This window comes from Podarcis melisellensis (genome assembly GCF_964234715.1).
Source record: "Podarcis melisellensis genome assembly, chromosome: 1".
Lineage (NCBI taxonomy): Eukaryota > Metazoa > Chordata > Lepidosauria > Squamata > Lacertidae > Podarcis > Podarcis melisellensis.
In genome coordinates this window covers 22,660,643-22,675,381 of record NC_138528.1, presented here as the reverse complement: position 1 = coordinate 22,675,381, position 14,739 = coordinate 22,660,643, and the positions used below count along the sequence as shown (strand labels likewise).

Below are 14,739 nucleotides of genomic sequence, written 5' to 3'. Positions count from 1 at the left end.
CAAGTGCCCTGTGGGCCCAAAATTCTTTTGTTCACCTTTCCTTCAATTTTAGAATATGTGAACTCAATCATTTAACTCTCAGACAGCCTGCCAACTGAGTTCTCAGCATCAAACATGACCTAATCCAGAAGCCTGTCTGGGTGAGAAGCCTGTCAGGTCCAGGTGCACTTTTGGAATTCTGGGAGTTGAAAGGGACTGTGGGTTGTACTTGTCTTCCTTTATATAATAAATTTGGGGCATGGGAGCTTCTCTGGCCGGGGAGCTTTGGATAAAGAGCAGGTTGCAAATGCCTATAATAAATAAATCAAAGTTGTGGGTGGGGAACTCAACAAGCAGATGTTTCACAGATTTGTTCACATTTCCACATTGTTTTATATGCATATCAACAGGCTCTTCTGGCTATTCAACAGAGCCAGTACCTGTTAGCTCACTGTCCTGAGTCAACAGAAAGTAAAAGAAAACACACTGATTTAGGATATTTGGCACCTGCCACTGCTTGTACTACAGCCATGAAAGATAAACGACTTCCGAAGGCCAGTTTTCTATTGCTTGCAATTATAATCACAGTGTAGTGTAGTGTACTGGAAAGAACATGATGGAAAAACAAGCTCATGTCTAACCTTTATGCTAAAAATGCCAAGATTAACTGAAATGCCAAATAGGTGCAGGAATTGTTTTTGTTCAAAGAACTTCTACAGAGGCTTGGGTAAGCTTTCAAAAGCCGGAAAATGCTATTCTCTATTTCGGGGAACCTTTTCCTCATTGACTCACCTGCTAAGAAACTCTGATACATTAAGAGAGAATTCCAGGGAGCATTTTACTCGCCTCAAAAACAGTTGTGTTTGAGATGCAGGATATTATATTATATAAATAATATAAATAGGAGACACGCTCAGTAGAGGTAGGCAGTAGAAAAACCAGTTCGGTCCCATCAATGCCTCGTAGATGAGCTGAGAGCGGGTTCTAAAACAAAACAAACACTCTGCGGTGGCTGCACAAGCCGGGGGGAAATAGCATGTGTGGTGGGCAGAGCTGTCCACTCTTTCTTATCTTTATGGTGAGGAACCCTGCTGAGAAGCTTCCAATGAACCTCCAGGTTCCTGGGGGAACAGTTCAAAAGATGTATGTCTGGGATTCCAACCAACCATTTGTGAACAAAATGGCTCCTTCCATTTTCAGAAGGAACTGGGATCCAGCGGAAGATCCCCCACAGGAACAGCCTTTGGTAGCATTTATTTGTTGATCCTCCCTTTCCCTACAGTACCTCGAACCACCTTTCACACTGTGCTGAACAGTCCTCCAATGCTCTGGAACAGATTTTCAAGGGACTAAGGGGGAAGGTGATATCAGTGAAAGCCAGCTCCCCACTTCTGCTGGCAGGAGCATCTCATGAGCACAATTCCATTCTACTGCATCAGAAATTCCAGAGCATTTAACACAGATGCCTGTTTCAATATTTTCAAGTTCTTATTAGCTTATTATTGCACCCATTTTTATTTAGTTATTTATTATTCTGGGAGCAGGTGAGTTCATTAAGCATTTTATTGCACATTTATGGGGACTTAACAACAGCTAAGCCATATTGTGCAAAGCACAAGAGTGAATCCTTTGAGCCATTGGGCAAAGTGGGGCAATCTGATTTTGGCCATCAATAAAAAATACTGCTATAAACCAGCATCAGGCCATGTTTATGGAAGACAATCTTACTCAGCTACGAGTGATCACCAAAGAAGAAGAAGATATGAATATTTATAAATAAAGGGCAGGAAATGGATTTCAATTTATTAAAGCCTCCCCCGCCCCCCCGGCCAGATAGAAAATCCCACTCTAGGAAATCTGTCTCTGTTCCCAAAATAATTTGGCCAGTATTATGCACTCAGTTTGTGAGAGAGTCCCAGCTGCTGCCCTAACTTGGACAATAGTTTCCTGACCTGCTCCTGTGTTCGAGATCTGGCTTGCAACACTGCACTTATGATGAGCAGCTGAAAGCATGCACCTATCTTTTGGTGATGGGCAGCTGCTGATCTAACCACATCCTGGTTTCAGCACTATTTAGAGCCTATACAGTTTAGTCATTTCTCTACAGCTGTCCTTATTATGTGGGGCGTATATGCTTATTGCTTTCTCTAGCTAGGAATAAAAGAACTCAGCCCACAACAGTTGTTATGTGAAACTCCTTGAAAGTGTTTCCATGGCCACTCTGCCATATGAAACTTACACAGGGAGTGGTGAGGAGGGAATGCAAGAATGGCTGTCCGTGTTTTAAGAGTCTTCTGGTAATTTTCAGTAGTGTGCACTGAGAACTGTCCATCTTATCGTTAGTTTTGGGTTCACAAATATTTTACTGGCCCAGTGAGATCAGTAAGGAGGCTATGATACAGGGGACAATGAAAGACAAGCAATATAACTTGTTGAACTCTCCTTGTATAACAAGCCCCTGCCCCTGGAACAATGGCTAAGGTATGGTTCGCCAGCTTGCCACCTGGGAAGCGGTTAATAAAATATTAAGTGCAGATACTGGCAAAACAGACATGCCTATGAAACACAGGAGGGATAGAAGTAGATTGTCTTACAGGCATCAATTTGCCGGCTGTCCTTCACCTTGGTCTCAGTTGGATGACTATGCACAGCGAGACCATAATATGAAAATGGATGAACTGCTTTGCCAGACCAAAGGTCTACGACACTCTCTCCATCCAGACAAGTACCTCTGGAAAGCGCACAAAGCAGGCAATGGTGGAGAGACAGCAACACTGTGTTTGCTCCCAGCAAGGTGTCCAGAATACAGTGGTACCTCGGGTTACAGAAGCTTCAGGTTACAGACTCTGCTAACCCAGAAATAGTACCCCGGGTTAAGAACTTTGCTTCAGGATGAGAACAGAAATTGCGCGACAGCAGTGGGAGGCCCCATTAGCTAAAGTGGTATCTCAGGTTAAGAACAGCTTCAGGTTAAGAAGAGACCTCCAGAATGAATTAAGTTCTTAACCCGAGGTACCACTGTACTTTAAATCAACTGTGGCCCTCCAGAGGCTGTTGGACTCCAGCTCCCATCATCCCTTGCCAGCATAGCCAACAGTCAGGTGTGTTGAGAGTTGCAGAGTCTGACAACATTGTTCTAATCCGGTGTTTCCCAAACTTGGGTCTCCAGCTGTTTTTGAACAACAACTCCCACCATTCCTAGCTAGCAAGAACAGTAGTCAGTGATGATGGGAGCTGCAGTTCGAAAGCAGCTGAAGACCCAAGTTATCTAGCCCTCCATTTAAAAGCAGAGGAGACTGTATCAGGTATTTGCAGCGGTTGTTGCACTCCCCTTCCCCCAGCACGTACAAATGTCAAATTCCATTCACTGGGTGGAGTGACCATGCAAATGTTTTCTCAAAAGCTGGCAAAGCCATTTGGGAATTTTGCTTAATATCTGTTCTCCAGCATGAGCAAAACATGTTTCTGATTAGGACAGTAATAGACATGCAGGCCCCATAGAACAGAGATAAGTGGTGACAACAGTACACCCTCTAGCAATGCCAAGGCTAGGATGCCAGGCGGCCACCCTTTTCTCTTTGTCCAGAGGAAGAACAGTGGTACCTTGGGTTACATACACTTCAGGTTACAGACTCCGCTAACCCAGAAATAGTGCTTCAGGTTAAAAACTTTGCTTCAGGATGAGAACAGAAATCGTGCTCCAGCGATGTGGCGGCAGCAGGAGGCCCCATCAGCTAAAGTGGTGCTTCAGGTTAATAACAGTTTCAAGTTAAGTACGGACTTCCGGAACGAATTAAGTACTTAACCCGAGGTACCACTGTACTTTCTGTGCTTATGAACAGCAGTCACTGGCTATACCAACCTCCCATTACTTTATCTGAACCCTTTAAAAGCCTTCCAAGTGGCTGGCCCAGCAGCACACCTTGTGACAATCCATTGTGTGAAGAGTAACTTTCTTTTCATTATTCTGAATTTGCTGATAAGTTTCTTTCCTATGCTAACTCAGTTGGACAGCACACTAAACGCCCTGCTCTACAGACAAGTACTGTATTTTTCGCTCCATAGGACGCACCGGACCATAGGAGGGGGAGAACAGGAAAAAAAATGTTCTTGTTCTCCTCCTCTAAAACAAGGTGCGTTCAAGGTACATTCACCAGAGCTTGTGGGGCTGACGGTGGGGGGAAGCGCTTCTTTCCCCCACCGCCAGCCTCAAAGATCCCTGAAGCCTTTGGAGCGCAGCGCCCCGCTGCCCTGGAGAGGCTTTACGCGCAGCTGTCCCCAAGCTAGAGCAGCAAGACGGAGCCCTCCGTCTTGCTGTTCTGGCTTAGGAACAGCCTTGCTAGCTTCTGCAGGACAGCGGGGTGAAGGCACCCCGCTGCCCTGGAGAGGCTGTGCGCGCAGCCATCCCCAAGATAAAGCAGTGAGACGGAGCCCTCCGCAGTGCTCCGTCTTCCTGTTCTGGCTTTGGGCTTAGCGGCGCAGCCTGCATTCGCTCTATAGGACGCACACACATTTCCCCTTAATTTTTGGAGGGGAAAATGTGCATCCTATAGATCGAAAAATACGGTATGTGGAGAAGTTTTATTGAGAACTCAATTGACCCACCTTTTCTTCTCCTAGGCAACAATTGAATACCACACTTTATTTTCAGTAGTTTCTTGGGTTGTTGTTTTTTTAACCCTCCTCTGTATCTGTGTTTTGTTTTTCTTCTCTCACGAAGGTGGCACTGTGGTCTAAACCACAGAGCCTAGGGGTTGCCGATCAGAAGGTTGGCGATTCGAATCCCTGTGACGGGGTGAGCTCCCATTGCTCGGTCCCTGCTCCTAGCAGTACGAAAACCCGTCAAAGTGCAAGTAGATAAATAGGTACCACTCCGGCGAGAAGGTAAACGGCGTTTCCGTGCGCTGCTCTGGTTCACCAGAAGCAGCTTAGTCATGCTGGCCATGTGACCCGGAAGCTGTACGCCGGCTCCCTCGGCCAATAAAGCGAGATGAGCGCCGCAACCCCAGAGTCATCCGCGACTGTACCTAACGGTCAGGGGTCCCTTTACCCTTACCATCATTTTTATTGTGTTCAAACTGTATGTGTTTATGCCAATAAACTTTTAATTAAAATAAATGAATTTGCTGGTGATTCAATTGCTTTCATATGAATCCTGGTGTTTCAGGGGGAAGAATAACTTCCCCATATCTGAACACCTGTCTCCTTCCAGCCACCCTTACCCAGTCATAGGAGCTCCTGGGACCTGACTCTACCTTCAGATTTTATAAGTGGTCTTAGAGAGAGTAGCTGCCACTATTTCTCACAGAGTCTGTCACCATCATTAACATAAAGAGGTGGAGCACAGCAGAGGCAGAGGGGAGAGGAAAGCAAAGGAGAGCCCCATACAATATGATTACCGTATTTTTTGCTCTATAAGACTCACTTTTCCCCTCCTAAAAGGTAAGGGGAAATGGGTGTGTCTTATGGAGCGAATGCAGTCTGCGCAGCTATCCCAGAAGCCAGAACAGCAAGAGGGATTGCTGCTTTCACTGCGCAGCGATCCCTCGTGCTGTTCTGCCTTCTGAGATTCAGAATATTTTTTTCTTGTTTTCCTCCTCCAAAAACTAGGTGCGTCATGTGGTCTGATGCATCTTATAGAGCGAAAAATACAGTAGTCCTGAGCTCTGCACATGAGCATAGCCAGGATTTATTAGAGGAACAGGCATTATGTGTGTGTGGGGGGGGGCACAGAACCGAGTTATCTGTGATGCAATTAGTCAGTTAAGTATTTTTATTTATTGACTTGACTAGGGGGGCAGCTGTCCCGCTCCAGGGACGGCCCTGCAATTTACCAAAAATCAACCAGAAATCTACATTTTCCTTCTGCCCACCCATGCATTTGCTCTATAAGATCTAAAGATAGGTAAAGGTAAAGGTACCCCTGCCCGTACGGGCCAGTCTTGACAGACTCTGGGGTTGTGCGCCCATCTCACTTAAGAGGCCAGGGGCCAGCGCTGTCCGGAGACACTTCCGGGTCACGTGGCCAGCGTGACATCGCTGCTCTGGCGAGCCAGAGCTGCACACGGAAACGCCGTTTACCTTCCCGCCAGTAAGCGGTCCCTATTTATCTACTTGCACCCGGAGGTGCTTTCGAACTGCTAGGTTGGCAGGCGCTGGGACCGAGCAGCGGGAGCGCACCCCGCCGCAGGGATTCGAACCGCCGACCTTTCGATCGGCAAGTCCTAGGCGCTGAAGCTTTAACCCACAGCGCCACCTGCGTCCCCTAAGATCTAAAGATAGTTCCCTAAAAATGCTGTACAAGATAAAGATATTCAATTATGTCTCAACTTGCAAGGCGTGGGTAGAGAGTGTGTGCACACTTCATAGCAGTAATTTAAATTGGCTATGGCATTATGGAGAGAGAGAGAGAAAAAAAGTCTATCCGAAGCCTTTTAAGGTCATGAGAGCTACTGAAGTTTAATCAGTCCCTGGAGCATACACAAGAAACTCATTTGATTAGCCATCCTTGCATTCTCTATCCCAATGGATTAGTTAATCTTTTAAAGCTCTGTGTTCTACATGGAAATAGGTCCATCAGTCAGACACACAGCATCTTCAGGGAGGTTGCCCAGCTGTCTAACCACCAAGTTGCAGTACTGATATACACACACACTCTCCAAGAATGAAATTTAGTAGACTTACCTATCTACTGAGCTTCTTTTAAATATATAATAGTACCATATTGCATCCTAAAGGTAAAGGGACCCCTGACCATTAGGTCCAGTAGTGGACGACTCTGGGATTGCAGCGCTCATCTCGCTTTACTGGCTGAGGGAGCCGGTGTACAGCTTCCAGGTCATGTGGCCAGCATGACTAAGCCGCTTCTGGCGAACCAGAGCAGCACACGGAAATGCTGTTTACCTTCCCACCAGAGTGGTACCTATTTATCTACTTGCACTTCGTGCTTTTGAACTGCTAAGTGGGCAGCAGGGACCGAGCAATGGGAGCTCACCCTGTCACGGGGATTCGAACTGCCAACCTTCTGATCGGCAAGCCCTAGGCTCTGTGGTTTAACCCACAGTGCCACCCACATCCTTATAATGCATCCTACATGAAACAAAATGCAGCACAATCTTATACATGTGTACTCAGAAGTGAGCCCCACTGAATTCAACAAGTTGGATCAGTTAAAAGTATATGTGCAAATGCAGAACTCAGCAAATGGTGCAAAAAGGGTCACTTTTAGTTCTATTCCACCCACAATGATAAAATGAAAATCAATTTCCAACACTCAGCCTTGAATGAATGAATGAATGAATGAATGAATAAGATAATGTTCACGTCACTGCCTTTTTACAAATAGGGAAGCAATGATTAAAATAAAAATAAAAATGCATGAGGCAGTATTTGCATCCATTTCCAACCAAGACCCATTCACTCCAGCTCTTAGATAAATCAGCAATGGCAGAAATAATAATACCGCCTTCTCTGTTTCCAGTTTCTGCAAACACAGTCTGGCTGCAACCTGAAGTGAGCTGCAATTAGGGAAATACAGAGTCGAAGCCCAACTGCCAAGATGGCACCTAGGTAATACATTTCACCAGTGAAACACAGTGTCCAATTGCAGATGTAATTTCACATAAAACTGGCAAGAAAAACCCAGAAGCATTCATACTATTTAACAGAAGGGGATTGGCACCTTACTGCACTGATGCTCAAAGCAGGAAGCGAAGGGAGTGCTCACATGCCAAAATAACTGACATTATCTCAGTCAGTCAAAAAATATGCTGTCAAATCTGAAATCAGTAAGCACTAAAAGGTATTGAGCCAAACACTTTAAAAGACAGTTTTACACCAGGCCTGAAAAACTGATGAGTCTGTACTGGAAACTCAGATTCATTCCTTTCTCTGAAGCAATAAAAAACAATTTAGGAGTTGGTGGGAGGCAGAGGAGAAAAGGCCTCCTCTGATTTACAGGCAAAGCAGTAGCTGCTGTGCAGAATCTAAATGTCTCAACATGAAAGGCAAAAGTCATAGGCAGTAGCTGTGACCACCTTTGCAGCAAGCTTAGGCTGGATGTACACAAAAGCCACAGTTCTGGTTTCTTGTTAAACAGACGCAACCCTTCAGGAGTAAGGTTTTAATTTCACTGATCCTGAGGCACAACTGGGCACACTGCCAACACTGGCCCCAGAAAACTCCACTACAAGGAAAAGCAAAACCAGCTCTGCTGAGGTGCTCTGACAGTCACCGCTCTAAAAACATGTTTTATATCTGACTAACTTTGTATTTCTGGAGACCTGCGAACCTGTGAACGTTTACAGAGACATGACGCTTGGTGATAACTGAATTAAGAGAGTGAAGACAACATTACACCTTTCTTTAAGGCAAGAAGATCACAAGTCCACATATTCTGCTGAGATTAAACTCTTCTGAAACGCGGCTGTGTTTCAAGCCAAGCACAAAGCTCACATGAAACAGGTTGTTTCATCATGTTACAGAATCCGTAACAGGAAGGGATGTGGTCAAAATTAGGCTTAACCGAGCTCAGAGACAGAAAGAAAGAAAAGACAGTTATGCACAAATTAATATTTCCCCAGGCACCACTGTTTCCTCTCTCTCTCCATTGCCATTTTAGGTTAACGTCTAAAGGACTTTATGATTGCAAAAGCTTTATGAACAATAGGCTACTAAAATTGTCTGATTTGGGCTGATACATCACACCCTGCTTCTGGCAGGGCAGCACATTCAGAACATTAAAGCTTCATGTTTAAAAAAGAAAAGCTTCTCTCTGTCTAAACTGAATTATTGGATAAATTGAATAAAAAGGCGTGACCTTTCCCCCCTTTTTAAAAGCCAACCTCTCCCCATTCCCAGCATCTAAGCATCTCTTTGGCATTATGAAGCTGTCTTGTAGTTTCGCATCTAGCATTTAGTGCATCAACTGGCAGCTGTTCTCTAAGGTCTCAGGTATCTTTCCCATACCTGATCCCAAGAGCTTTTAACTCAACAGTGGGGAACATGCAGCCCTCCAGATACTGCTGCACACCAACTCCCATCAGCCCCAGCCAGTATGACCAATAGTCAGCGATGGTGGGAACTGCAGTTCAAAGCCATCTGGGCAACCGCAAGCTCTCCACCCCTGCTCTAACTGGAGATGCCAGGATTCGAACTTGGAACCATGTGCTTCCCAAGAGTGTGTGCACTTTGCTATTGAGTGATGGAACCATAGGCTTTGAAAAGCCCTCAGCGACAGCACAGAAGAGCAAGTCAATCAAAAGCCAGAGGTGAACCATGATTAATTTTCCCAGAAGGAAAGAGGCAGCAACAGCCACCCACGAAACTAGGGTGCTGAATCGATGGCATTGACTTTCATTACAAATGCTTTCATTCTACCAGTTCTAAAAGCATAGTTTCCCCACTCATCCCTTTAGTTGTAACTCACACTTGCAACATGATTTTGTTCAGGAAGACTCCATCCGCAAGGTCCATATACATGGCGAGCTTGTCTTCATTATCGTTCCCTAATGGTCCAAACGTTTTCACCTGCCAGGAAAAAAAAAAAGCTTTATTAGGAAATGATCTAAAAAAAGGGGGGGACAACACTTTGCAACTTCGACCCTGTCATGTTAGCAAAGATGCCTGGGAAAAGTATCCACTAACTTTAAGGAAACACCCACCATTATTTCTGCTACAAATCCATCTCAATGGCAGTTGACATTGTCTCGATTCCTTCCAAGATCTTACTTCATCCAATTTCCATTTCACAATTAATCTTCTTGACACATATATGTTAAAAAAAGAGAACAACATGACCTGAAAAGTTTGCCCTCTTCTACAGGCCTGGGACACGTTGCTTGCTGCTATTAATTTATTATGGCACACCAGATGGCATGAGGTGTTGTGGCCGGTCTAGAAATCAGATGGTAGACTGGTGATGTGGTAGAACGGACCGCACCCCGACAGCAGGTAGGAGAGAGCTTTTTTGAACCCTCCTCTGTGTAACAACTCCACACAAGTAGGTAACAACTTGGGGAGAAAGGTTGAAGCCTAAGCCTCCTTGGAGGCATTTTGCTCACCTATCATTCAGAGGAACGAGACCTTACTCAGAGTGAGCCAGCCCTGGAGATTATCTCCACCAATGTCCTGTTTGCAGCAACAAATGCTACTGCCTACTACTGTCAGAGCTGCCTCATCCACAGTGGCTCACTCTTAAGAAAGGACCCACGATCAGATGAAGTGGTGACCAGGAGAACCCTTCGGAGCATGGCCACTACATTGCTGTTGTCCAGGCCACAGGAGCAAGGTCAGTAGCCGCTCAGCAAAATGGAGGTGGGCAGCTCTGCAGGCAGGCAGGTGAGCCAGGTGAGGAATTGATCCACTGCTTCTCCAAACCTGCCACCTGAGACACCTTGGCTAACAGGTGGCTTGGCCCTGTACAGGGAGCATATGCAGGGTCCCTACCCTACTGCCTGAAGTAGTGCAGTCAATTCTACCACTGCATGTGTAAATTCAGCATAGGCCAATCAAGACTGGGGAAATCCTCACGCTTAGGGCAAAGGGATGTGCATTTGATCATTGATCATCCTTCATTTCCTTCCACACCTCACAGCCACAATCCAGCTTCAGGTGAGGCGCTTTTTGGTCCAGTTGATTTCAACTGGAGAGTTAAATACATGGATCATATCAGGCTTCAAGTGGGGCGAAAGAGCACATGCTACCTTTCCTTTTCGATTATTTCCCCTTCAAATAGCTCCCCTTCTGTTCCAAGCAAGGTTTTGCTGACTGTTTCTGACTTAAAACTGCACTGGCTCCAAAGGCCAACCTCAAAAAACTTATCTTCCCCTGGATGAAAGGTCGGGAGGGGGGGACACACACCAGAATATATGTGCAAGTGAAATCCTTAGCGTGTATAAGTGAAATCCTATGTCCCCTTCCTTTGTAAACTCCTGCTCCAAGGAAGGAAGGATTATGTGTTGGAAAGGAGACAATGCCATGAATTCCCAAAGACAGTAGCAGTGGTGGCTGGTGCCCATTGGAACTTGTGGGGTGGAAGCTTAGGGAGACCAACAGGAGCTGGAGCCAGAACCAATGACAGGCAAGGCCAACTCATTCCTAATTTTGCCCCCAACCCTCCTCCTTGCAGAGTTCTGCAAGGGCAGCGCTGAGATAAAGGAGGAGGAAGCTGGCAAGCAGTGCCACTCCTTAGACTGGTAGTAAGAAGGCCGGCGGGTGGGGCTGGTTATGGGTAGAATGAGGTCCGCAGGGCAGTGCCCCATCTGCCTTCATGGTTCAACCTGCAGTGCTAAGCAGGATTTCTGCACAGGAAACAGCACACAAACCATAGGAAGACCACGGCCCTTGGTGACAATCATGCACATGTCTCCTTCAGCATGTGGGCACAACCGAAGTGTGTGAGGGAGAGGAAGCTATGGCCAATTATGGCTTTCAAAAGGGAATCTCCTGGTGATCTTGGTGGGGTTTGAATGTCGCTAGTGAAGCTTTATCTGGGCAGCATCAAGGCTAAAGCAGCCTCAACAGTCACAACGCACAAGTGCTTCTAGTTTAAAGGGGTTCCCTCCCCCTTTCCTTTTAGGGTTTCCAACACCTTGCCGGAGAGCAAGGTGCCACATCCCATAAAAGAGAAAGGAATCTTTTATGAATGAACAATAATGAGCCTGATCACGGATAGCTCTCTTTTTTTTAAAGAACACAATGAATGGACCATTTCCAACCGCACAGTTCCATGGCTCGAAAAAAATAAAAAACTTTTAATTTGGAAAGCCCACTTTTGCGACGAGTTAGGTAGTAAGGAAATCTTAACACTCTTTCTCTTCTCTCTCTTTTAAAGTAATCCTGCAGGGATTACTTGGGAGCACAAGGCACCCACTTCAAACTCCATCAACTTATTTCCTTCCGGAAGCCGAGAGGAAAGCAGCGCCAACAAAAGCAAGGCAACAAGCACACTTTCCGTGTTGGTGTTTTCCCAAGGGGCGCCGCCAAGTCGCTCCTCTCTCCCTCCCCACCCAAATCGACCCCCTTTCCTGGGTGGCCTCTCCCAGGTGCCCCACGAGGAAAGGCGATTTCCTCCGCCAGAGAGGCGCTCAGCCCGCTCCCCTCCCGCCCCGGCAACAACTACTAACAACAACAGCAGCGACGGCGGCGGCGGCGTCTTTGCAAAAACTCACCCAGGTCACCAAGGGGCTCTGCAGAAAGAGCTCCATGAGTTCGGAAATGGTCACGTCCATGTTGCTCCCCGAAGAGGAGGAGGAGGAGGAGGCGGGCTCCTCCGTTTGCCTTTGGCTGGAGCTGGTTGCGCTCACGCGGGGAACAAAGGCGAGGAGCCCATAGCCCGGGCGGACTGGCTTACGAGGGAAACAATACGAGGCTCATCTCCTCTCTCCCCTCCCCCTGAGCTGCAGCGGGGAGGGACGCGCACACGCGGGTCGCGATCAGTCGCCCTCCTGCGGCGCTCCTGCTTGCAAAAGCGGCGGCGGCAGCCTCCTTCTCCTCCTCGAGGCAGCCCAGCCCTCGCCAACAACCTGCTGATGGGCAGGGCAGGGCGCAAAGGAGCGGGGACGGCGGCGGGAGCTGAGCCACCGGCGGCGCACTCTTGCCGAAGCCTCCGGGCGTAGCGGGTGGCTCCTCTTTCGTAGCGGCTGCTGATGCGCAAGACGGGCCGGGGGTGGGGAAAGGAACAAACGGAAAAGGGACCTCTTCTTGAGAAAAGCTTCCGAAAGTTTTCTTTCTTCTGGAAGCCAAGCAGGACGCGCGTCCCAGGCGCTCTGCCTGTGCGCTCTAGCGCGCGTCGCCCTTTCCCTCTTTCCAGGCAAGAGACAAAGTCCTCCTGCGCCGCGCAGTTATTACCTGCAGCGGGAACTCTTTTACAACCGAAGATGAAAGGGGAGCGGGGGAGGGCAGAAACACACACAGAAACCCAAACCACCCACTTTGATGGACGTCGCTGGTTGCAAATGAGAGCCTGGGGTAAAGGGTTGGAACTGGCCAATGGAAGATGCCTCTGGGCTATTTGGGCTGGGAAGGTGCGAGCAACTGCGCCGCGAGAACAAAGTGCGCGCGAGGGGAATCGGGGCGCCCTTGAGCTGCGCGGAGTCCGCGGTGCGCGCCGTCGCTTCTGTGGATGTGAGCCGCGTTGGAAGCGAGCTAGTCTTTACTTCTTCGGAGCGGATGAGACGCCGGCTGCCCCTTGGGGTTTCTCGAAAAGGAAAGGCAAAGTGTGGCCTCACGCGCCTCTGGTTTCAGTCCCAGGCGCCTGGGTTGGTCTCCTGCACTTTGGAGGCGTCCCCAACAATCCGCTGGGAGGAGGAGGAGGCGGCGGGCAGGCTGATTAAACTGGAGAGGAATTACAGGCTCTGGTTTTCAGCGCAGAAACAATCCTGTCCCACGAAAGCCCCCAGAGTGGGGGCTCGATTCCCCTCTTCGGAGCGGCAGGATGTTTTTCTTCTGGGCTCGTGGTCTCTGCAAACATGACGGCAGCGTTAGGCTGGCCTATTGTGTTTAAACATGAACTCATGCCAAAAGCTTCCAAAGGACAAAGGGAATTGGTGGAGCCAGCCTGTAGGTATATAGGGGTTTTAACCCCAGAGTCCTGGGAATCATTTGGGAAAGGGAGACAAGGGGGGATGGAGCAAGAGTGGTGAAGACCCTCCAAGTGCCCCAGTTTTCCAGGGACAGTCCCGGATTTATAGAAGCTGTCTCGGTTTCTAATTTGATCCCAGAGCATCCCACTTTTCCTTCAGATGTCCCTAATTGTTGGAGGGTATGGTGATGTAGTGGTTAGAGCATTGGATCAGGCCCTGTGAGAGGCCAGGGTTCAAATCCCCTCCATGCCAGGAAGCTGATGGGGTGACCTTGGGCCAGTCACAGACTCTCAGCCTGACCTCCCTCACAGGGTCCATGTGGGGAGAAAGAAAACAATGTGTGCCTCCTTGAGCTCATTAGTGGGGTAGAAATGGGATAAATCAATAATTCGAACCTTGTTACAACTCCTGCAGAAAGTACAGTTTGGGGAAACAAGGTAAGGAAGTCCCACGGTCTTATTATGGATCGATCTGGCGTTCAGAAACAGCATCGCCAAACCAGAGGATCTAAGTGGATAAGCTACCAGGAGGACCTTCTTAAGGAGTGGGAGAGCTGAAACAAGGAACAGAGACCAAACATCTAGGCCTCTGCCCCAAATGGTGGTGAGCCCCTCCAGTCTGACCACTGAAATTGGGGCATCATCTGCAACTCACTTCTACCTGCCTACCCAGACACCCAAATGCAAGTTCCACTGAAATCATTGGGACTTGTGCATTAATTATTTTATTTTATTATGTGTGACCTTCCTTCCCATAAACTATTGTCAATCCTGTTTTTTTCTCGCTTGCCTCCATGGATTTGCTTAGGCCCATTTTTGTCTCTGTTTTACAGATACCTCATTATAATTGGTCTGAAATATTTGCTTTAGTTGTTAGAACTCTAAACATCCACTAACATTTTATCCTAAAAGTATCAAATCTTTGGGCAATCCCACCACATATGGTGGTAGTACTCAAAGCAGTAGAGTTCTTTTCCAGCACTCAAGGCTTAACAGTGCCATAAATATAAATTAACCCTGGAGGTGGTAAGATATCATTTGTATAAAACCTTCAGGTGTATTTTCCTCAATCTTTGTCATTACTGATTCTTGTGGCCATTTATGCCTTAGGGAATTATGGTGGGCTATATCTTCCTAAGACAATAGCAGAATTTTAATTTCTCAGTCTCTTAAAGACT

The 14,739-nt window shown here is 47.4% G+C and overlaps 1 protein-coding gene across 2 annotated transcripts in view; it reads right to left on the bottom strand.

Moving 5' to 3' along the window:
* CCDC88C (coiled-coil domain containing 88C) overlaps nucleotides 1-14,199 on the bottom strand; it is a 99,050-nt gene extending 84,851 nt beyond the window's left edge. Inside the window, exons 1-2 of one of the 2 annotated variants that reach the window (XM_081908407.1) lie at nucleotides 12,150-14,199; nucleotides 9,407-9,507 (exon numbers count right to left, since the gene is read on the bottom strand). In XM_081908407.1, the coding sequence (XP_081764533.1) occupies nucleotides 9,407-9,507; nucleotides 12,150-12,209 (161 nt within the window). In that variant the 5' untranslated portion in view covers nucleotides 12,210-14,199. Of the gene's footprint in view, nucleotides 1-9,406; nucleotides 9,508-12,149 lie in introns of those variants that run through there. The other variant, XM_081908408.1, reaches the window with a different exon arrangement.
* Nucleotides 14,200-14,739: the final 540 nt, after the last annotated feature.